Source organism: Cyprinodon tularosa, unplaced genomic scaffold (assembly GCF_016077235.1).
Source record: "Cyprinodon tularosa strain WSP-4 unplaced genomic scaffold, ASM1607723v1 ctg249, whole genome shotgun sequence".
NCBI lineage: Eukaryota > Metazoa > Chordata > Actinopteri > Cyprinodontiformes > Cyprinodontidae > Cyprinodon > Cyprinodon tularosa.
Genome location: NW_024038924.1, coordinates 546,582 through 570,387, shown reverse-complemented (window position 1 = coordinate 570,387; position 23,806 = coordinate 546,582). Strand labels below are relative to the sequence as shown.

Genomic DNA, 23,806 nt, shown 5'->3' with positions numbered 1-23,806 from the left:
CCCGTTAAAATTAATCAAAAGTTGCTCTTCCATAATAACACATCCTGCAATGCCATCAACCAAAAACACAAATAGAGGTCAGTCTGCGTCTGTTTTTAAATGTTTTCTTAGAAGTGTGTATTTTATTGAAAGCCATATTTTCAGCTGCTTTTACCCAGTTGGCTTATCTTTTTTTTCCTTTTTTTTTTTTTAAACCCCAATGGAATTTAATTTTAACAATAAGTAGAAAGTAATTTTACGGGCCTACAGATGGAAATTAAAATTAAATCCCCTTTGTTAAAACTTTTTTATTTTTTTTTTTTTAACAAAGAAAACTGTTTTTCAGGTCCATTTAATGAAAGAACTACGATTTTTTGGGGGGGGGCATGTAGTTCACCTGATGACCACTTGATGGCGACATTGAATCATTAATCACATGCCATAGTTTTCCGAAACGCTTTACATCAAGTCGGATTCCTTCTTTTTTCGTTTATTTTAGCCGTATGTCACAGTTGGTTTGGTCATTAGGCTATTCATTTGAAGAAAGATGCTTTTTTAAAGGTATTGAAATAACCAATACAACATACCGTAAAACAGGGGACTTTACTGTTAGAGTAAATTCAAAAGATATTATATGCTTTTCTTATGCGCACCGTATATGAGGCACTATTTGTCCCATTCAAGAAAAAGAAAAATGAAATTACAAATACTTCAAAATTCAGAATAAATTACCTGAACTAGTAGGCATTTTTATTAATTAGTTTATTTTTTTTGCATTGAATAAGGTTGAATTTATTGCTCCCGAGTATTTAAAAAAAATCTAAAAAAGGGTCTATTACATTTCATTGTTTCATTTTTATTTCTGAAAAAAATAAATAAGAACGGTAATTTCAATTTAATAAAAAAATTACTAATATTATGATTGTTGTTGCTTTTGTTATCATCATTATATATAAATGTGTACATTTCCGTTATTCCAGTCATAATCAATGTTCCCATAAAATGAAAAATGTAAAGAAATAATAATAAATATAATAATATTAATTATTATAAGCATAATAATTATAATATTCATTATAACAAAAATAATAATGTGTAGGTTCAGTGTATGCTTATTGTATTTTCAGCAATAAATGAAAGCTAAATATATTAAGACTGCAATCTTTAGGATTCTGTGGGAACATTTTATTTCAATGTGTAATTTTATAAAGGTAAAAGAAAACAAGTATAATGCATATCATGTGCAAAAGAAATCATAAATTCAACAGATGAAAATAAAGCTATTTTATTGTCAATGCATTCAACATGATTAGATAAACTGTCAAGTAGTAAATTTCCGCAAAAAGGAAGAAACACTGAAACTATTCCCCACTGACACAAAATATTACATTTTGTTTTTCAAATAAAACAAATTATTTACAATGTGATGAATAAACTGCATCTTAAATTATTAATATTTAATATTACATGCACTCTGAAATATAGTCTCACATAAAATCCCAAATGTGTGTCCCTAAACATTGCAAACATGAAAAAGAAATCAGTTGCTGCGGTGTAAACCAGGACGAGTGACTACAATTGTAATTCATCTCTATATTTGAATTTGCATGATATAAAATACAATTTACTGTACATTTACACATATTCAAATCTTCCCTTATTCTCAAAGATTCAAGTGCTTCATAAATAGATTCGTTTATCATGGTTCAAAATGCTTTTGCTCACAGTCAAAAACATGTCATTTTGTACAGGGGGGAGGAAAAGTCAACAGACCAAAAGTGTCCAAGGTTTAAATAAGTGCAAGGGGTGTTTTTATGGTCTAAGTGGCCTATTTCCAGTAAGAGGTTTTAAATCCAATCCGGTTTTCAGTTCCTGGTTCTGCAAAAGTCCCTCTGATCATCTTAAAAAGTCAGTTGTGGGAAGTCATGTGACGTGAAAGGTGATGCCGCTCCCTGAAAGATTCATTGCAAATGGGGCACTTCAGTTTTTCCTCGCGCCGCCGTTTGACAAGTGGCTCCATGGAGTATTCTTTTTTGTGGTGGGATCGCATGTGGTAAACCAAGTCTGAGGTCATCCGGAAGGAGGCATTGCACTTAGCGCACCAGTTTTGAGCAGGCAGGCAGAGGGAGGTGAAGGAGGGAGGCAGCAACGTGAGCGCTGAGGGCATCTGAAGCTGGATAGGTCCAGAGTTTTTGGGCCAGAAGGCGGTGGTGTACACAAAAGGGTTCTGCTTGCCAATTCCGCCCGGCACGGGGCAGTTGGCACCAAGCTCTGCACCCTGCAGCTTGGCAGCAAGGTGGTCAGCCTGATAGAGTCTGTTGGAGGAGATGGTGTCGCCCACCGCTGGATGGCAGTCCAGCAGCTTGGGAGCCATCACCAGTGGTGAGATCTGTGAGAAGGAACGAGCTGGTTGGCTGAAGGCACTCTTCCTCTCTGAGCCGCTGCCACTTCCCTGTTGGCTGACTGAGGTGAACGCACTTCCCATGGGGGAGGTCTGGGGCTGTGTTTCAGAAAGCACCTGCCTGATGTTGAGGTGCTTCTCCACCGGGTTGCTACTTGGGCGACCCCCATCTTTGTTTTCAGAGTTGGAGTTCTGAAGGCTTTTATTGCCACTGTGTTGTTTGAGGTTCTGAGTTGACTTCTTAACCTCCGTGAATGCGCTGCGCTTCACCTCTCCATGCTCTGTAGATCCCGGTGGGGAAAAGGAACCGTGATTCTCCTCCAGGCCATACACTCCTCTGTAATTCTTCGCAGAACTTGCAAGCTCTTCCTTAGACTTGGAAAGGGGAAGGCCTGATCCTCTGGACTCCCTGTCCTCTATTTCCGAGAACTTTCTCTTCCCTGAGCTTTCACTGCAGATCTCAGCCTCCTTGTCACTTGGAGAGCTGCTCCGGTTCTTCTCCATATCCCGTGCCAGGTTGTGAAAGTCAGTTGAGGGTTTGTTGCTGTCGTGCGGACTGGTGAAGCCCTCCGACCGGCCAAGCTTTGGGCTGTTCCTGTTTGGAGTTGTGTTTGGTCGCTCTGTGCTGCTCTCTTTGCCAGGCTCCTTGTCAGCTTCAGTAATACTCTGCAGCCTTTTGGTGCAACGGAACCGGAGGTGAGCCAAAAAAGGGAACTCAAATTGGAATCGCTGGCTGCAGTCTGGACAGGAAAGGTGAGATGAACCTAGGAAGATGGGAAATGGAAAATCAACAAAACGCTAGAGAGGAATTCTGAAAATATTGATATACTGTAAATGTTATTCTCCTTTCTGTTATAGATGCTTCTCTGTTTAAATGATTATGAATCTATTGAGTACATAAGGTAGCTGGTTGGGAGATTATCTAAATAGTTAAAACAGGCTGTGTGTTGTTCTAGAAACGGACCACCTCTGCACCAGACAGGCTTTATTTGGCTCACCTTTGCTCTTTGTTGGCGCTCGGCTTGAGGTGAGCAGCAGCAGGTCAATGAGGTCCTTGCCGTACCAGACCAACAGCTCCTCATCCTTCTCAATGCGACGAAGCGAACGGTAGAAGAGCTGGCCGTTCTTGACATAGGCCTCCAGATTCTGCTCCTCTTTGTCTCGAGCAGACTGGACCAACCGGAGCCACATCAGGCCCTCTGAGGTGCTGTTGGCTGCAGAGGTGTCCACCTGGACCACAAAAAGCATACAGGGAGTTTTATTAACAAATATATTGACTCAATATGGACAACAGATATGTGTTTTAAAAAAATCTCCAATAACTATTTAGTAAAAAAAAAAATAAAAAATAAAGAAAGAAATAAAATAAAGAAACAGCATATAAGGATGAGTGAGTTTTATTATTATTTGTGCCTTTTATGACAATAGGAGGTGTACCTACCCTGAAGATGTAAGGTGCTGTGCGCTTGTCGGTGCATTTCAGAGCGATGAAGGCGATGCTGTCGTACAGCGACGTGTGGCTCAGCACGCACGGCCCGAAGATGGCGTTCTCCGGGATGTCGCACGTCGTGTAGACGCTCGTAAAAATGTCCGTCAGACACTGCTGGACTGCCTTGGCGTCCCCGTCCCACGCCAACTTCTGGGAGCTGGACTCTTCCATGTCACGCTGCTGGGACAAACAGAAAAACACACAGGATTTAGAGTCGGTTAAACCGCAAGAGCGAAAACTCACGCAGCTTTTTTTTTTTTTTTTTTTTTTTTTTTTTTTGCTTTCCAGAATAAATTTAGTTTCAAATATGAGAAGAATGGGGAATATTCGCTCCATTGTCACTGATAAATGGAAATAAATTCCTCCCGAAATAAATCAAATGACACGAGAACCTTTTTGGGTTTTTTTTCCTCAACCGTTTTCTTTAATTTATTCAAACCCTTTATTTAGCTCAGAACCGCACCAGCATACTAATGTAGAGCTTTTAAAATATCTATTATTTATATTTTGAAATAAATAAAAAAATTATTATTATATTTGTGTTTTATTGGAAAATTACATTAAAATTACGAAAATCTTTAATTAATATATAATGAAAATTATAACCTAATATAAATAAACATATCTTAAAATAAATCAATTATAATTAAATACTTAATTATTTTTACAATGCTGCTACTCTTAATTACCCTTTCCAATTTCATTGTAACCTATTTTCTTTATAAAGTCCCTTAAAAAAACAAAATATTTTCTTAATGTTTTTTTTCTTTAAGTCCATTGTTTCTTGAAAGGCATCTTGGACTTCTAAAATTTCGTTTTTAGATGTGTAAATTAAATTAGTGGAAAATAAATATGCAAAAATTATCCCTGTTCTCGTATTCGAGTCTCATAAGCGTACTGTAATGCATGTGTGGAAGCTGCTGAGGTCCACTGGCGTGGGCATGTCCAGTGGGTTTCAAGTGGACCGTCAAAGTCAGCGGTTCCATGTCAGCCAGTCTTTCTCTCCTTCCTACAAGCGGCAGCGTATGTCGCTTCATTACCATAATCCAGCACTTTCCCCTCTGAGACTGTAATTAAAGCAGCACGACCAGTTAATTATTTCTTTTCTCCCTTTTCTAACCTCACAATGTGTGCGTTTAGGCGGCTGCATGTGGCTCCTCATCCCCTCCCTCTTTTTCCTCCGATTTATATGGATAAAATTACGCACGGAAAGAAGCGCCTGACGCACTGCTTTATGCTTCTAATGCAGGGCCAACAGTTCAACATCTACACTTTTTTGTTTTTCAAAATTATAATTTCTTTACACTATATGTGAGAAGCTCCTCTTAATCAAGTTGGAACAATATTTATTTAAGAACACAGAACATTAAATCAAATAAAGAAAACATTTATGAATGTTCCAGTTGTTATTCAGTAACAATAAGGATGGAGATTTATCCAAAACAAAGTAATGCAAGAAGTAAATAAAGAGAAATCTATTTTTTTCGTTTACACACCAATGGGATTTTATTTTTTACACCATTTAAAACACGCAGAGTGATCGGTTTATATATCCCCTCAGCTTTTTCTGCATGCTCGTATATGGGGAAATTGAACTTATTTTTTAAAGCAATTTTAGACGTTTTCTTTTATTAATTTAAAGTGTTTTATTGTCCAACAATGTTGCAGCCATTAAAGCGGCTCTAAGAGTTATGTTTCGATATAGTAAAAACAGATTTGTTTTATTTATAAAGCGTGCACAATCACGTTTTAAAATAGAAACAATAAAGAGCAGATCTTTTTTTTATTTTTTTATTTCCATAGAAATGGAAAGCAGCCGTCCAACCAATCAAACCCGCCGCTGGTGGAGCGGGGGGCTTTATTTCCCTCAAACCCATCTGCCATCAGCGCCAGGCACAGCGCTGCCCTAAATCAGCGCTGCAGCTCAAACATCTGTGGGTCCCAGTCTCGCCAAGTCAACATATCATAAATAAAGGCCCGACCAAATCTCTAACCTACCTTTTGCTCGATGGAGAGGAGCTATATTCCACAAGCGAGGGGAGCGCGCTGACTCCAAACGCGTCTGAGAAATCAAAATGAGGGTTAAAAAAAAAAGAAAAAAAGAAATGTTTTAAATATCCGGATGGCAGTCGGTGGAGGTGATGCTGCGCTCCCGGGCTGGTCCTATCAGAACATATCCCCCCCGGTGTGATGACAGTGACAGTGATGCTGCTGCAGGGATCCTCCCCGGCTCTCTCTGGCAGGGCGCACCGAGCTGGACGGATAAAGGCAGACAGAGAGTGAGACGGAGGGAGGCGCGCTGATGGGGCCCGCTGCTCTCTGGCTGACTGGCGCACAGACACACACTTTTTGTTTGCAGCACATAATCTACCCAATGAGGCGTGTCACTCTCCGTCTCCTCCCTTTAACTCTTCACTGGCCGACTGTCATTTGATGCGATTTATGGAGGTGCGCAGGGATAAAGAGCCCTCTATCTCACACACACCCGCCCCCTTTTCATTATTATTGTAATTCAAATCACAATAGTTGGTGGTCATACTGGGATAAAGTGACATTTAAGCAGTGGGATGTTGGGAAGGAATTAAAAGGAACTTGATTTAAGAAAAGAAAAACCATTATACTAGCAACCATTATCATTATATAGAAGTAGTAGTAATAGTATTTAAATTTGGATTATTTTTTATATTATTAATAGAACTTAGGAAGAATCGGATTTAAATTATCACCCTATAAATATTGTATTTATTGATATCTTTGTTATTGGAGCACAGTAGATCATTGAAAATTTCTTTAAATTTTGTATTTTCTGGGCTCGCCGTGCGCCGCCTGAGCCATTTGGACGCGCGCTCAGATGTGCCGGACATCCAGGGGAGTTTGACCCACAGCGGGTCTCTGTGGCCGCTTACTGACTGACTGACTGCACTGTGCTCGGGTTCATTTAGGGGGCGCCAGTGTATAATGCGCGCAGACTGAGCGGCCGAGATTTGGATGGAGAGAGAAGCTGCAAAAACAGGTGAGAGTGAAATCCCGAAATGATCACTGCTTGGAACTGAGAAACTTAAACTTTAGTGCATTTAGTTTAGCTTCAGATTTAATGGGATTTTAACTTTTCAGAGCAAAGATCAATCTTTTTCTAGAGTTGGTTTTGGTTAATGTATTGATAATAAATTTGAATATTTACTCCGCACCTGTATCATTAGCCTGTGATAAATAAAATAAAATAAACCTTAAGCATGTAACATAGTATTCAACTTCACCTTCAATGCATAAATGCATACTAAGCATAAAATCATATTTTATCAATCCTCATCTCTAGGCAGAATAAAGCCCTTTAAAATGACACTCAGATATTCACTTTGCTCAACACATAAAACAGATTAATATAAATAAATAAATAAAAACTTATTTTTTTCAGCATTTTAATTATAAACCCTTGACAAACATGCTTGAACTTTACTATGCATATTTGCTATTAAATGCTGGTTATAATATACTAGCAGCTTTAAATTGTAAATATTTATCTAAATAATTATCAGTATCATCAGTTGTAAAGTTGTAGCCAGTTAAAGAAAGGAACAAAGGTAAGAAATATTGTCTGTGATGCTGACAGCTTACAAAAAAATCATTTCCTTTTATTTTTTATCTTCATTTAAAAAGAAAAGAAAGAGAAACCAGAGTACAGAACTACAAGTGTACACTGTTTGGGTATAAAAGAATATGTATAAATTCATATTATTATTTTTTCTTTTCTACAGGCTGACATGGCCCTTATTTTGGGATATTGAAAGACTTTAATAAATGTTTATATATTACTGTAATTTCTGAAGTATATATTGATTGTAGTGTTTGCAGTGAGTGTCTTTATCACTTTTCTGTTTTTAAATAATACTCAAATGTAATTTTTTTAAATTACAATAGAACAATCCTTTACTTGTAAATTAGCAGTTGAACTTGCTCTTAAACAGCAGCAAAGCGGTGAAGCCATACACGCTGAATACTAAACAAAAGTAGTCATATAGTATTAAAAATACAATTATAACCGCACAGCAGAGCAAAAATAGAGAATGTGGAAACAACCCTCTACACTTTTAATGAATATATAGTGAAACATAATTTATTTGAAATCTTGAAAATAGTGTAATTCAACACTTTTAATAGTGTAGAATTGAATAATTGAAGACAAATCAAAACTAAACAAAACCCCAAATTTAGTAAAACGAACATGAGCAAGTGGATATTAAATGTAAAAAGAAAAGTGTGTATGTTTCATTAGATGTTTCATATGGAGTAAAGAGTATTAATTAAAACTTGAGAGAGAAGGTTTAAACTGCTGTGTGGTCACTTTGGGAGGCTAACAGCTGGAATATTGTGTTCAGGCTGCAGCAGCCTTCCTTGTTCCAGGTAGGAGGTCAAGCATGGAGTGCAGCATATTGTCCAGGAGAGATGTGAGGTTGACTAAAGCATCCTCCTGTCTCTCCCCTTTCACATTGGGTGAGGTGGACTTTTGATAGAACTGGCCCTCCTTCCTGCCTGTTTTACTCTCTGTGTGAATATTTAGGACTGTTTCCTTCCCTTTCACAACCTGTGCTACAGTTTTTTTTATTGTTTTTTTTTTAAGTTTTGATAAGTCTGATCAGGTTATGGATCCCTCGCTGTTTAAACTCAAAATTTCAACAGTATTTATATAAAAGCAGCTGATGAGTAAACTGAAGCAGTTCTCACATATTAAAGTAACTCTGCATAAAACAAACCAAAAAAAAAAAAAAAATCAGCTGAATAATTTGTCTCTGCCTATTAACTGGTGAATTTAACAAGTTTGTATCACAGACAGGCTCAGAGGTGTAAAACCAGCTGGTTCAGCTCAGTTTTAATCATACTTCCACTGAAGAAATCCTAAATCTGAACATTTGTTGTTTTTTAACTGACGAGCTATGATCAGTCCTAATTTTTCATTGTCTGTTTGTCTGTATAGGAGAATATTTTATTTTAATATTTTAATCTTATATAATTTTCCTAATATTTTATTTATTTTAAAGATGTATTGTCTTTGCCCTGCAGCACTGGTCAAAAGAAAAAAATACAAATGGACTGATTAGATCTGCTTTGAAAAAATAGATAAAACAAGTCCAATAATTCATTTCAATCTTAAACATAATGTGCATTAATTATTACTTTATCATTAAGCTCTTTCTTGGTTTTTTAATTTAATCTTTTTTTTACAGATGGCCTGAGTATGATAAAGGCAAATTTGAGCTCAGATCATCCGGAGCATCCTGCCACGGACCAAGCGATCAGGAGTGCACTCCAAAATTTTGGGTGAGGGGAATGAAATGTGCACACAATAAAAACCCATCATGGATCAAACACAGTTGTCACAGTTTGCTGAGAGCTCCCGGTTTCTGGCCTCACACTCTGTGTTTGGGAGGAAATTTGGACGTTTTTCTCTTTAATATTCAGGGTGTTCATCAAGGCTTTCTGTAAAAAAAAATAAAATAAAAAATAAAAACAACAAAAAAAAAACTGATGGGTTATCAGATTTAGAGAAAAAATAATTTTATAACTTAAAGAAAACTTGCAGAGTATTAAACTTTCAAGTAGCCTTTTAAAACAAATATCTGCTGAAATTTCATGAGAAAAATATGTTTTTTTTTTAAATATTGTAAATCACTGTAAAAAGGGCTTAAAAAAGGGTTTTAAAAATATTTATATTGATCATCTAAATTGACATGTTTTTTTAATAAATTCCATCCCAGAAAAATAGAATTGGTAGGAATTTCCGGATAGCAGGCAGTGAGACAAAGGGTGTTGCGATGCTGTGATTGTTTTTTGTTTGTTTTTAAGTCAGAAATTCACAGCTGAGGGCTCATTGTGTCTGTAAAGCATCTGGATTCATCAACACTTTGGATCATTTCTTTATCACATCCCCTTTCAAGTCATAATCACAACGAATTTACATTTTATTTGTCACAATCCTTGCATAGGGATTAATGTTTAAGAATGAAGAGATAGCTTCTGTCTAAACCTAACAGATAGGCCTAAGTGTTTCTACTGTCATTTCAGATTCCAGAATAAGTTAAGACAGATATATTCGGTATTGACAAAAAAACATATACACAAGTCATTTGTTCATATTACAGTCTAAGGATTGGCTTAATATCTAATGGCATAAGAGTCTTACAGTACACCTGAATCAGCACATTGTTAAGCTACGGTTTGATATTGAAGTAGCTCAACAACAAAAATGAACAACTTAATGCTAAATGAAAATACACATTACAGAAGCAGGAACCAAAAAAATAAAATATGGTGTTTGTCTACCAGTATATTTACTGTATATGTAATTTTAAAACATTTAAGCTTTTTAAAACAGTATAGGACTTGACAATATTCTAATATTAAAAATAAAAATGAAATTGTCTCTTAATTTATAGGTTATGATACTTTTTGAACACCAGGCTATGATCCTTTGGGGGCTTATTTAGACTCTGGTGTTACATTGTGAGCTAAGTTAGGCTGTGCAAAGCAGGTGGATATAAAGGCTTGGATCACAAATATAGAATAACGGAGTTAGGATTTGCACAGTGCTTCATGCTTGATTAAAAACAACCTTAGGTTTTCATCATTATCTGTCAGGTTGGGTGGAGGTTTTGGAGGACCCAAATGCAGAGACTGAAATTGAAATGGGATCTTGTACTTTTGATAAATAGAAAAGGTGGCAACTGAGGCAAAAAAAAAAAAAAAAAAAAAAAACAAGTACAGAAACCAGTAATCCAGGAGAATTCAGGGAAAACACACATGAGGAGCCAGGAAACAACAAGGAACCAGCAAACAGTGACTGAATGGGAGGTGTATAAATGAGAGACTGAACAAAGACCAGGCTAATCAGCAGATTGGGAGCAGGTGTGGACAGAGGAATCAAGAAGGGAGCTGGGAGACTGACACAAGAGGGCAAAAGAGGGGAAACAAGAAATACATAAGAATTTAAAAAACCAGAAACAACTACAATAACACACAATGGAAATTAAACCAATACCTAGAAAACACAGAATGACATTAATCCAAGTATAACTGAAAACTCAAAAAGAAAACTTAAACAGAACCAAAAAGTGCAGAATCGTGACAATTATCTGCAATTCTTACATTTGCTTGGTGTGGACGGTGTGGGCATGGCTAAGACTACTAATTTTGGTGCCTAGCTCTTTACCTTCAGTAATTAAACCAACGTGTGCACTCTCTTGTCAATGAGTGATGATTTGTATAGTTAACAAGTTTTTCATCTAAATGCAGGTATTTCTTGGAGGTGGAGGATAAAACAGACCCTAAAATGGAGCCTTGAGGAATCCCACTTAAGGTTTTCTATGCATGACTTTTCAGTGTGGTTTGATTCAAATTATCCCTGGTCTGCCTAGCATAATATTAAACAATTAAGCAATAATAATAATAAAAAAAAAAAATAATAATAAGTTGTGTTTTCTGATCCAAAAATCAGATTGGTATCAGATTGGCTGATTATATCGGCTAATATCCGATACTGATATGATCCTACCCTTGAAGGAATTAACCGTATACCTCACCATGTGACTACAGGGATCATGCTTTACATAAACGTTGGTTAAAAAAGGTAACAAAATAGCATAGCTATAAATCATCACTGTGTGTGCTCTGGGGAATGACATATTTAAGCATTGCAATCATAATACTGAAGTTACTAGATTACTATTTCTGTGTTGCTGTTTATGATATCCATAAAAATAGAAATTACTTGATCAGAATGCTGGATTGGTGTCATTCATCTGATATCGGATCCAGCTAATTAGTTAATATTGGAGCCGATATGCAATCAAAGTATCAGAATGGTAGATCTCTATAAAAAAATATCAAACACGTTTCTGTTTTTGGCGAATTCTGAAGTTTCTTATCTCTATAAGTTTAGTTGTTTTGAGATCTCTGTCTTTGTCTTTATATTTGACACCAAAAAACAGTGACCTTTTCACTTATTTATTTATTTTTGCACAACTGCAAGAAAATAGTAGTGTGTATTCAGTATACATGTAGATATTGCAAGAAATGCTGTTATACTTTATAGGGTATTCTGAGCCAGAGGAGATTGTAGATATTAAAATAAAAGGAGTAAAAAATGAAAGCTCGGACATCCCATATTTTCTGCTATTTAAATCAGATTTATGTTCTCTCACAATCAGTTATTCGTAATCAAGTGTGTTAAAAGCATCAGATTCGTTGTATAACATTATCAGTTAAAATGTCATCTGAACAAAAACAAAAATCCTTCAATAAAAATTATATTTATGTGATATTTTTTATGGAAATTAGAAACCCTTCACAAGTGAATTTTAGATGTATGCCCTGTGAGTCTAAAGGGGTTTCTTTTTAGATTTTAATGCTATTATTTTCAGTTTGTTTTGAACAAAACTTGTTTATATTTTGTGTGTGCATTAAAAACAATAACTTGGTTTGAAAGACGGAAAATGGGATTCTTACTCAAACAAGGTGATAAATTATATTAGACAAATATGAGACAATAATTTAAAAGGTGATCCATATTTTTTAGATCTTCAGTTTTTTCATGGAGGCAATTTTACATCATAGCTGTGGAAAATAAAGTATGCTGAGAAAAATAATAATAAAAATAGGAGTGGGTGTAAAAATGTGTGTGGGATGGGGTTTATGGAGACACACAGGGTTCTTTAAGTCAAGTTGCAGAACCAAACAACTCAAACTGTCCCATCTCATCCATCAGCATTACAGAAAAGAGGTTACAACTGTCTCTGTATATGAATGCAGATCAAGCTGCAGCAATAGGAACAAAATGAGTAAACCACTGATATCAGTTGGTGTTGATGTTTGCCCCATTTTGTCTCAAAATAAACCCTCCATTAGGTCATGTTACAGGAAGCTTAAATGTTCCATGAGGTTAGCAGGTTGATAACCAGACCATCACGTAAACTGGGATGTTATGTTTCATGTACAGAGTTTTTAAAAGCATCATATTTGTATCATGCATCAACACGCGCTCTTTAATATTTCATCTTAAATTAAACATAACCTCAGGAACTTTGGAATCAAACTTTACCTTTCGTCTGCTCATTGTTACTACTAAATTCTGTGATGAGTTAATTCCCTTCCCTCTCATTGGGCAGATCACATGAAGCGGCAGTGACAGCAGAAGCTTTCTGCAAATGCATTTCAGCAGACAGGAACTGGCAGCACTGCGCTCCATCCCCACTGTCTTCCTGTCACTGAGTCTCATCAAATATTAGGCATGTTTTTTGTTCCTCGGATGGTGTGTGTGTGAGTGTGTGGCTGTTTGTGTGTGTTGTGGAGGAGCTTGAGAGGCCTTTGCATTGATATTTGATGATTAAACTCATTGCAGGAAAAGTATAGTTATTCAGTTGGATGTTAGAATCATCTGCTGTTAACAGTCTGTGCAACACAGGTGGTTAAAAGATCATAAGCTTTTAAAACTGATGATCTGATCATGCATTTTTCAAGTGAAGGAATACATTTTCCTTTAAGTTTTTAAAAAAGTAAAAAAAAGCAAAGCTTTATAGGAGTGTTAATGTCTTGTTTGACATAAAATTTGACAGTTTTTGCAAACATTTCAACATCTTGAAAGATGTTGATTTTGTTTGCGGGGTTTTTTTTTGTTGTTTTTTTACTTGTTTTTTCAACTGTTTAGTTGAGAGATTTTTCTCTGCCATCCTGACACCAAAACTCTCCTTGATTGTATTAGTTTATGTCCAATAGACTGATTATTTCTATCTGTATACCAAAATATTCAGCAAAGTGGAATTAGAATATATATTTTTTTTATATAAACATCAACGTCTTGTTTTGACAGTATATCTAAAAACATCATTTCATTTTAAAAATGTTATTAAACAGCTCTTTACTGTAGCTCAGTCAGGGCAATTTCTACCAACTATTATTCAAATTAAGGCAGGAAAGGGGAATAAAAGACCTTTAAATAAGGCTCAAACTTTTAGAAACAACAGCTGGATTGATGGCAGACTTTTACATGGCATATCTACATTCAAATAATACATTTTAGAATAAATTTACTATAAAACATAGAGAGAAACCTTTTTTACCAACAAACAACCAATGAACTGGACCAGATCAAGACCCTAAATAAAACCTCAAAAGTCAAGATATGCTTGATTATATGTGTTCTTGATTAATTAGTGAATACTCGTCAAAGAGCAATGACCTCCTGGAAAAATAAATCTAATCCTTTCTAGAATAATGAGCATATCCGTACACCTGTCCATCCGTCCGTCCATCCATCCATCCATCCATCCGTCCACCTGTCCATCCGTCCGTCCGTCCATCCATCCATCCATCCATCCATCCATCCATCCATCCATCCATCCATCCATCCATCCATCCATCCATCCAGTGTTTTAGCCTTTTTTATACACTTTTCTTTGGTTTATGGGAAAAATTCAGAAAGAAAAATAGAACTGATACTCTCCCAATAACAAACTTTTTTCTTTTTTCAAAAGGCATAAAATAGACTTCCACTAAGGTTATGCAGTATTGATACAGCCACTTGTGTTTTAAAGGCTGTATTTGCATGCTTATGATTTTGGAATTAATTATATCAGCTTTTAATCGTGAGCTGAACATTATGTGCCTAGGGGCCATGTTGAAAATAAGAGAAAGCAAATATGTCAAAGAGTTTGTTTGTTACACCAATAAATGTTTTAATTCAAATCAAATCTATTTTTTAAGACTAGAGGCAAACATTTTGCCCAAATTATAAATAATTTCTTGGATAACACAGTTGCATAGTTAATAATGTATTTGAGGGAATTTTGGCTCCAACTTCTTCATCTCTCAATTATCAGTTAATGATATCATCACTGTTGAAGTGAGTCAACAAGAAAGGCCTGGCTCTGGTTGGAGCTTTTGATAACACAGCCCAGATGCACCAATGGAGGATCCAAACACTTAACTGACATGGTGACGAACAAACCAACACGCTGTGAGGACTGTTAGCGTGGGAGTCAGTGCAGACCTTCCAGTCTTTTCCGAAGGAGGGCAGAAGAGGAAAAGAAAGGAAGAAGCAGTGACTACAAGGAGGAATCAAAGAGGAAGTGTGGGTTGTTTGGCTCAAAAAAGGACATGGAGACACATGCAGAAAGAGGAAGAAACTCCTGCCACGGTGGAATTCAGGCATCTGTGCATCCAAGAGGTTCTGGCCCATCCAGTCAGAAGTTTGTATAAATAAATATCAATCTGGACACTGACTTCTAGTGATGAAACAGTGACTCAACTAGCTACCAGTTTGTTAAAGCTGTTAAATCTGTTATTTAAATCCTCCTACATTACACAGGAATTGAGACTTTTATCGTATCCAAATAAAATAAGAAGATCAGGGTTAGGTAATGGTAAAAATGTTCTTAGAAAAATCTAAATATTCTGTCTCATACACTTTAGTTCTGCCATGTGCAATTAAGTCAGTCAACCGGCCATAGTCTACAGTAGTAATTACTTAACTTTTTGATTCCAGTGCGTGATAAGAGGAAAACCCAAACAAAGCTCTGTCCAGCACCACTCTACAGCTCCTCAGTGGTAACCAAGACATTCCTAGACCAGGAATAAAACCTAGGCATAAACTCTCATTAGAAGGCACAGCTTCCGCTGACCTCCTCTCATTCTTCAGCCTCCATTTCACCACCAGTGTCAGTCACTGGTCAGTCACTAAAAATGCTTCTCTTACCTCAACTAAAGATGTTAAGGTATAGTGGAGGGTGTTCTTTTTCTGGGTGGATCATCAAAATAAGTGGTCCTCCTAATTGTAAATCACTCTGGTGATATATTTACAAAAGGCCATCGTACGTGCTCTACCACATTTTCTCTTACTGGCGGTAAATCTGACATAGTGTAAAAATTGCAAATCTTCTTTTGGAAAGTTTATATGAGCGATGCAAACAGCAACTTTTACACAGACCCTGCACAATTAGAAATGAGCTCTTGCATGCTTGTACATGTGCATTTTTTTTAACTTAAAACTTAATCTGGTTTAGTGTCAACTCTTTTAGTGTTACATTAATTCACAAGGGGTTTTGATATTTATTTTTAAGGAATCTTATCTGCATTTAAATATGTATAGTTCAAAATCTAAAATACTTTCAATCTGAATTGGATTGTTCTATAAGAAACACAGACTATTTGAGACACTATCTTCAAATTTGGAATAAGTGATTCTAAACCTAAAACAGATGTTTTAAGTTTAGACAGATATCTGTGAAATCCCTTATTGAAAACATAAAAATAGGACAACCTTCTTGCAACTTTGGTAAATATATATCTATTTAGCCGATATATGGGTGCAGAAGAATGGACTACATTTATGCAAGAACGTATACTCTCTCCTTTAAAGTTATTTTTAATTAGGACCACTGATGACCCAAAGTGTAAAACAGTTCATCCAATGATATCCACAGTGTACACCATGATATTTATGTGAATTTAATATCAGTTTGGGCAACATGTTTTTTACAGTGTATGTTGTATATCTCTGTTATGTTTGTAGCGAAAACTCGTAGGTAGATTAACTGGGGTGCTCAGTGTACAGTGGTTAACACTGCTGCATTGCCTTTCTGCATGTTTACATGTTCTCCCTGAGCATGCGTGGGTTCTCTCCAGGTACTCAAGGTTATTTGGCCTATCTACATTCTCCTTAGGTGTGAGTGTGTGTGTGAATTGTTGTCCCCTGTGTCTCTGTGTTACCCTGTGATAGCCTGGCAACCTGTTCAGGGTGTACCCCGCCACTTGCCCGTAGATAGCTGGAGATCGGTACCAGCTGGGATAAAGCATGACGGAAAATTGATGGATGTATGGATGGATCTAGATTAACTTCCCATAGAATTGAAACCATTTATTTATTTTATTAATATTATATGGGTACATCAGCTTGCAAATGCATGGATTCACAGCTAATTCAAAAAGTCTTTTAAACATAAAAATGAGACCAACAAAAAAAACAACCTTCAAATGTGAAAAGCTGCAATCACAAGATATAGCAGAAAGATGGTGCAAACAAGAAACTCACTACAAACATAGGTGATGCTAAAGAAACAATGCTGCAAATAGCAAAATTAACTGCAAGTTTAAAAAAGCTGCAAACTAGCTTCACACAACAGAATTTCTATAGATTACTAAAAATTAATCTCGATTAACCAAATCTGTTGCAAAAACATAAACGGGATGCTGTCCAGGAAATATTTGGAGGAAAGTAAGAAAAAAGTAAGTAAGAAAATTTCTGAGCCTCCCATTAATGCCTTTACTGAGGGTCTGGTCTCATATCAGCCGCTGCATGCACATAGCCTAGTGTCATAATGGGCTTTAAAGATCTGACCCACATGCAGAGAACCACTGAGGCAGGCTTATCCAGTGATACAGGAAGGCCTCCTGCCGAAGAACAAAGACTAAGCAAGTTTAGGCAAACACTCTTTCGTCAAGGTAGTGACAGCCCACTGCTCAAATACTCCTCTGGTAAAGACCAAACGAGCCGCAGGTGTGCTAGGAGGCCCAACGAGAACAGGGCCCCACCTGGTGGTGGAGAGAAGAAAAACACAAAAAACAACCCACACAAACTGGAATCCTAACACATAGTTGTTATTTCTTAATTTCAGGTTCCGCCCTGCTGTTGTCATTTTTGACAAATGGGAGAACAATTTTAACATGCTTGACTTTGCTGGGAGTTATAGTTCATTTCCAAAAATACAAACTAAGCAAAGAACATGAAGTCAGTTTTTGGTCCAGATCAAATAAGTGTTTTTTCCTGGTGTGAATTCCCCCTTAAACAGTCCTGGCAGATGGACTATTTCTTGAATTAATTGTGCTTGAGTGTGTCTCTCTCTAGGCTGCAGTTCTCCCCTTTGCTGGTGCACCTTTTTCTACCACACTTTCTCCTTTCATTCAATTTTCTGTGAAAATGTTCGGATAAAGCACTATGAAAAACAACCATTTTCTTTAGCAATTTCTTCGTATGGACATTGTTGTAAAAGGTGTCAATTACTGTGCTGTGCACATCTGTCAAGTCGGCAGTCTTCTCTATGATTATGTAGCCTACTGACACCAGGATAAGAGACCATTTGCAGAACATTTGCAGGTGTTTTGATTAAATCAGTGGATGAGGTTTTTCACTTTTCCCTTTTTTTGTGTGTGCAAATTTTCACTGTGAACTTAGGGTATTCATTATCTGTTAGAAATAACTATCAAAGTTACAGGAAAACAAGGCATGAAATATTTAAGGCTTTGTGCAATGAATCTATTTACTATACGTTTTATTTCTGAAATTATTGTCATTTCTATGTTAAATTGACATTTTTTTTTTTTACATCTTAAGTAGTTAGTATAACATACAGGAAATAGGACCCAAGATACTACTCAGACAGGTCAGTGGAATGCAACAGATTTTATTAAAGAGAATTTGGGCTAAGTGCTAAGTGGTACTGGCAGCGCCCAGACAGCTCTCGGACTGCAAATCCCCTGTGGCAGAGACAACAGGATGGTGATCAACAAGAGGAAAAACTAGTGAGGCTGGATCACTAACCTGTTACTGAGTTTCAGAGTGGGCGGTAGGCTCCGTGATGGGTCTGGGGCAGGAGTCAGTTTGAGGACGGGGCTTGTGGAAGCGGTGGCCTTTGAGCGGCAGATGGTTTGCAAAGGACTGAGACCGATGAGCTCCAGAGACAGTCCAGTTAAAGATTTCTGGGATTGGCTCCAAGCGAAGGTACAGAGGGGCAATCCAGAAGAAAGGTCCAGGTCCGATCCAGGGTCTGTTAACTGGCAGGTTCAGAGAAGCAGACTCAGTAACTCACAGACAGAGTGGGGTCAGGCTCTCAGGCAGGCAATCCAGGGCAGAACTGATGCAGGGGTCCAGAGGCAGATCAGGTTTGGTTTCAAGGCAGGTAGACAGAATCAGATAAGGGATCAGGCAGGCTTGGTGATAAAAGACAGAAACAGGTCAGGTAACAGGTTGGCAGGCAAAAAAGGTAGAAACGCTGGAAGGTAGTCAGTGGCTAATCTGAGACAATCTGGCACTGGAAACAGATCCAAATGAGATATATATGGAGGTGGAACCACTTAGTGATAATAGCAGGCCAGGGTGGAGTGAGCAGGTGTGCCGAGTTGGGGATTAAGCCAGCACCAGAGCAGAGATCAACTTTATCAGTTGTAATTGATTTTTTTCAAAGGATTTTTTTCCACATTGGTTTATTTTGATACCTGAATTTAACACCAAAGATTATTACAATTCTTTCTTTTTAAATAAACCTGGATTACCTGTCAACATTCCCGATGTTCCAATAAAGTTAGATGTTATTTTAGGGATTCTTGACTCCAGATTGCAGAACCTGTAGTTTTCAAGCCTCTCCTATTTGGAACTGATTCAAAATCTAAGGTACCTATTGCTCTTGATTTCCAGTTTCTATTTTTAATATGTGCTGTTTTTGTTGTTTATCAGAATTTTGATTTATTTAATGGTAAAAGGATGGGGTCTATGTAGCCCTTTACTATGTGTGTGTGTTTGATTGTTTTTCTCTGCTTTGTGTTTTCTTGCAAAGAGCTGGAAAATCCAGAATAATTAACTGATTTGCTAATAACGTCATCACTACAATGTGATTGAGTAATGTCCTTGCAGCAGTTAATATGATCCATTTCTTAGAAACCACACACACGAACACACACAATGTAAATCATCACAAGAATTAAATTTGCTTTTGCAGGAAATACAGATGCAAAGTAGTCAATTTAAGCTCAAGTGTTGGGGAATAAAAGCAACACTAATGCAATGAAGATGAATTTCTGAACTAGCAATAATCCTCAAATTTTGCTCAGAATTAAGCAAAAGCTTTAATCCCCACCCTGAGCATTAAATTAACTTGTCATCCACCAATGACATCAAATGAACCTCGAGTAAAAAAAAAAAATCCCAAATTCAGAAAAAAAACAAAAACAAGGAGAGAAACAAAAATCACTAGGGAAATAAAATGAGGGAAAAAAAGAGAAGCCAATGAATGAATTAATAATGAGCCACTTTTATACCGGATCCAGCGATTATACAAATGGGGGAAACGGCCAAAAAATATTCTGTACGGCATATGGCACTTCAGCTGCCATATGTGCCAGTTTTCACAAAAATTGGCACTGACGTCCATGATGGTCAGTAGTAACTGCCAAAAACACAGCGAGGCCTGAACAGAGGGAGAGAGGGATGGGGGAGTAATGCTTCAATTGCTTTGTTGGCCAGTGTGGACTCTTCTCTCTACAGCTTCTGGTACTCTAACTACAAAGTGCAGGCACAGAGGACGGCATGGAATAAAAGAAAAAAACAGGGAAAGGAAGAGGGAAGGACAAAGACAACATTTTCTATGTATTTGCTCGTTTCTGAACATGTCTTGAACTTGCAGTGCCCCAGGATAACTCCAGGGGGTTTCCACTAGGTCCTGGTACTGAAAACATTTTAAATAGTTTGCATTTTATAAAACAAAAACAAAGATGAAGTGAGCTTTGGAAATATGAGATTCTCTCTACACTAAAACAACAGAACACGTTTCAATTGACAAATACAGACACATACAATTTGTGCTTAATCTTGCACTGTTCCAATATATTAATGCATGATGGGCGGATATTTAGAGAGGTGGAAACAGATTTAGTACACCATAGAATTGTTTGCCACCCAGGGCTAAATCAGGAGGACGTAAGTCAAGATTTTAAGTCTAGATTTTATTTTTTTTTGTTGTTCTGGTTTGACTCATATGAAGAGAACCAACATTTGCCTAGTGACTGAAATGAATGCTATAAAATAAAACACAAAAAAAATCAGGAATCAACAGCAGAAAAGGTTGGACATCCTTCCACTCCAAACATTGAGCATATTTATCATGTTATTAAGTCCAGAAAAACACACTAAAACTGAGCATTTTTTACCCCCAGCTCTTACCCTAAACTGTCCAATACAATTTAACTGTTAAATATCTGCTTGCCTATCTGATAAATTACAGCCATTATTTTACATTGTTTAGACAGACTAGGCCCCCACCCTCTCTCACTCTCCAGCTCAAATGGCACACCCAAAATCGTGTGCACAAGTAAAGGGGGGATCCTGTTGATTTTGGAGGCAGGTCTGGCAGAATCCCCAGAACAAATTGTCAAACACAAGGCACTCTTAAGCCACACCCATTTCCTGGGCCTTACTCCAGGAGGGTACCACAGTGTCCTTAATCTAATTATGTTGCCCTTCACTTTGGTCAAAGCACACTCTGACTTTGACCCCATGGCTGTCTTGAAAAGAGCAGTAGCTGGTATCTAAGATGGAGAAACACTTAGTAGATGATTATGTAGTTGTTCATGTAAAGCTCTTTTTATCCTAAACTTTGGTTATTAAATTAACTCTAGCACAGATTGTGTGTGTGTGTGTGTGTGTGTGTGTGTGTGTGTGTGTGTGTGTGTGTGTGTGTGTGTGTGTGTGTGTGTGTGTGTGTGTGTGTGTGTGTGTGTGTGTGTGTGTGTGTATGAGTAAAATTTCACTCATGAAAATGTACTCAGACAGAAGTGGTAAATGTCCATGAGTGAAGAAAGTGAACCTGGAGAATCAGGCACCTGTTTAGGAGGTTATTAAATCAAACCTCCGAGGATGATCAGGAAAGAAGAACCGCAATCTTATATTCTAGGCTACTGGTTACTATTCCTGAAAGGCGTTGGCTTTCCATATGTTAAGATTATCATACTGATCTTCACTTCGACTTATAAAAAAGCCATTGATTAACAGAACAATACCCATAGTTATCTACTTTGCTTTACATAAATACATAAATTTGACATTAAACCAAACACAGTAGAAAACTGTTGCCTCCCCTCATTAAGAACACCTGAACAGAATCATGGTTGACCTTAATTAACCCCATCAGACAATCAGAACTCAAAATAAAATACGCCCCCTGGTAGCGTTAAACACTGGAAAGGACAATTGGCTCCTACAGGCACTGTGCACGAACTCCATTGTAGTTCTTTAGAACTCCAGGAGTAGCACACAGGAAGTAGCCAAATACAGCATATTGTGGCATATTTACTCTGAAAGGAATGGAGAGCACCTCTGGTTTGATTTAAGGATGACCTGGAAAATCGTCTGATGACTTCAAAAGAAGGAAACTGGGCCCATGGTGAGCTGGGTTTGCAGACATACTGAGAACTTGAGTGTTAGATGTAATAGAGATGTTTTGGTTCGCAGATGTTACCCCCTTGACTCAGCTGTGGAGAATAGGAAGACAAAATATAGAGGAATCAGGCTAAGCAAAGTTTAGAAACAGAAGACTTTTTAACCACCCATCTACTGTAAAAAAAAGTCCTCGGGATCAACTGTTTGTGATGCCGCAGGGAGGTCTTGCCTTTCACTCCTAGCCAGGTGTATCTTTGTATGTTGTCCTCAGTTCTAATCTGACACTCCTCCATTCTACCCCGTTCTTCCTTATCCTCTCATATCTATTCATCCTTTTACCACCATTAATTCTTCTCTATTTATTGGAGATTTCATTACTGTATGTTCACACTCAGTCTGGATAACCTTTTTCTTCACATTCAACCCCACTTTGAGTTTAAATCTCACAAAAATCTCCAGCCACAAATCTGCACAATATTCACTGACCCCTTCTCCTGCATTGTATGTAATAAAATGTTAAACTTAGTCAAATGAATAATCCAATCTGTAATAATATGCGTTTTCCCTATTGTGTTTGGTTGTAATGGTCTGCAATAGCTTGAATGTATTCTTTATCAGGATACATTTTAGTGTTGTTTACAGTTTCAGCATTTTTTATATATCTCATATTTGTCATTGGGGTCAAGAGCCAGCCAGTGACTGAACAGATTCTGCTTACCTGAACCCTGCAGGTTGATGATTTTCTCTTAGTTTTTCCTAAATGGTGCAAAAGCTTGAGTTAATTTGGTAGATGCGATACCATGAGTTCTTCCAAGAAAATAAAGTGTAGGTGTAATGGCTCTCTACAGGCATTTCACACTTAGACTGACTAAACATGTAGCTATTCACCCCAAAAACTGAAAATATTTAAGTGTGAACGCTCCTGTCACACCTGAGCGCGGTCCAGAAGAGGATCAGCATTACATGCAGAACTAGGATTCAGGAATTTTTTATAGTACAAGAATATCTGAGCATGACATTTGTGTTTTAAAAAATTACTAAATAAATTTTAGCGAGATTAAAAAAATGGTTCTTGACTATTTGAATCTGTCATGAAGGCGTAGCGTAAACCCACATGCAGAACACACCACGGAGTCAGGGGTAAAAGTTAAACAGTTTAATAAAGATTTTGCACACAAACAGGTAAACAGTAGAGCTGGTTCTGGTACTGGTCAGGGACTGGTTTCACAGAGAATCTGCAGAGAGGGGTGTATTGGTTAGCCAGGTATGAGTTAAGTCGTGAGAGAGTCTTGATTCAGATTTGTACCTGCTGAGGTTCAGACTGAGCGGTGGAGAGAGGGAACCAGTTGGGTCCAGAGACAGAGGGTTCAGCAGAGAGCTTTAGCAGCGGCAGAGATTAGCTTCAGGCTAGCGAGGTTCAGACCTTGAGTTCTTCCCCTAGTTCTCCCATGGGAACTAACTTGAAGATTCAGATTGGGGATCTTCTGGTTTGGCTTCTCTGAGCAGACAGGCAGGTTTCCAGACATGAGCTCCTCCAGAGCCACAGACTTAGATCAGGTTACCTAAGAGCAGAGAAGACAAAGACTGGTTAGGATCAGGTTGCTCTCTTGAGCAGGCAGAGATTCTAAAATCAAGCTGAGGCTCAGGTTTCGCTAACCAAAACTGGTCAACACTGTGGTGCCTCTTACACAGCTTTTACTTCTCCTTCACTAAACTTGAATGTACTCAGCTGTTTAATAACAGA

At 37.4% G+C, this 23,806-nt stretch overlaps 1 protein-coding gene and 1 long non-coding RNA gene across 3 annotated transcripts in view; one reads left to right on the top strand and one right to left on the bottom strand.

The window, feature by feature from the left end:
• Window positions 1-1,248: 1,248 nt before the first annotated feature.
• On the bottom strand, window positions 1,249-6,286 carry prdm8b (PR domain containing 8b). Of its 2 annotated transcripts, none has more exons than XM_038288136.1 (4): window positions 5,868-6,286; window positions 3,822-4,049; window positions 3,379-3,610; window positions 1,249-3,144 (listed from the first exon to the last, which is right to left on the bottom strand). In XM_038288136.1, the coding sequence occupies exons 2-4, from the start codon at window positions 4,038-4,040 to the stop codon at window positions 1,889-1,891; spliced, it is 1,707 nt and encodes a 568-aa protein (XP_038144064.1). In that variant the 5' UTR covers window positions 4,041-4,049; window positions 5,868-6,286; the 3' UTR covers window positions 1,249-1,888. The 2 variants fall into 2 exon arrangements, with proteins under 2 accessions (XP_038144064.1, XP_038144065.1); XM_038288137.1 differs by having other exon boundaries at window positions 3,822-4,046.
• Window positions 6,287-6,421: 135 nt separating this feature from the next.
• LOC119785447 overlaps window positions 6,422-23,806 on the top strand; it is a 44,572-nt gene continuing 27,187 nt past the window's right edge. The window contains exons 1-2 of the long non-coding RNA XR_005281036.1: window positions 6,422-6,882; window positions 9,092-9,185. This is a non-coding gene — a long non-coding RNA (uncharacterized LOC119785447). The remainder of the gene's footprint in view (window positions 6,883-9,091; window positions 9,186-23,806) is intronic.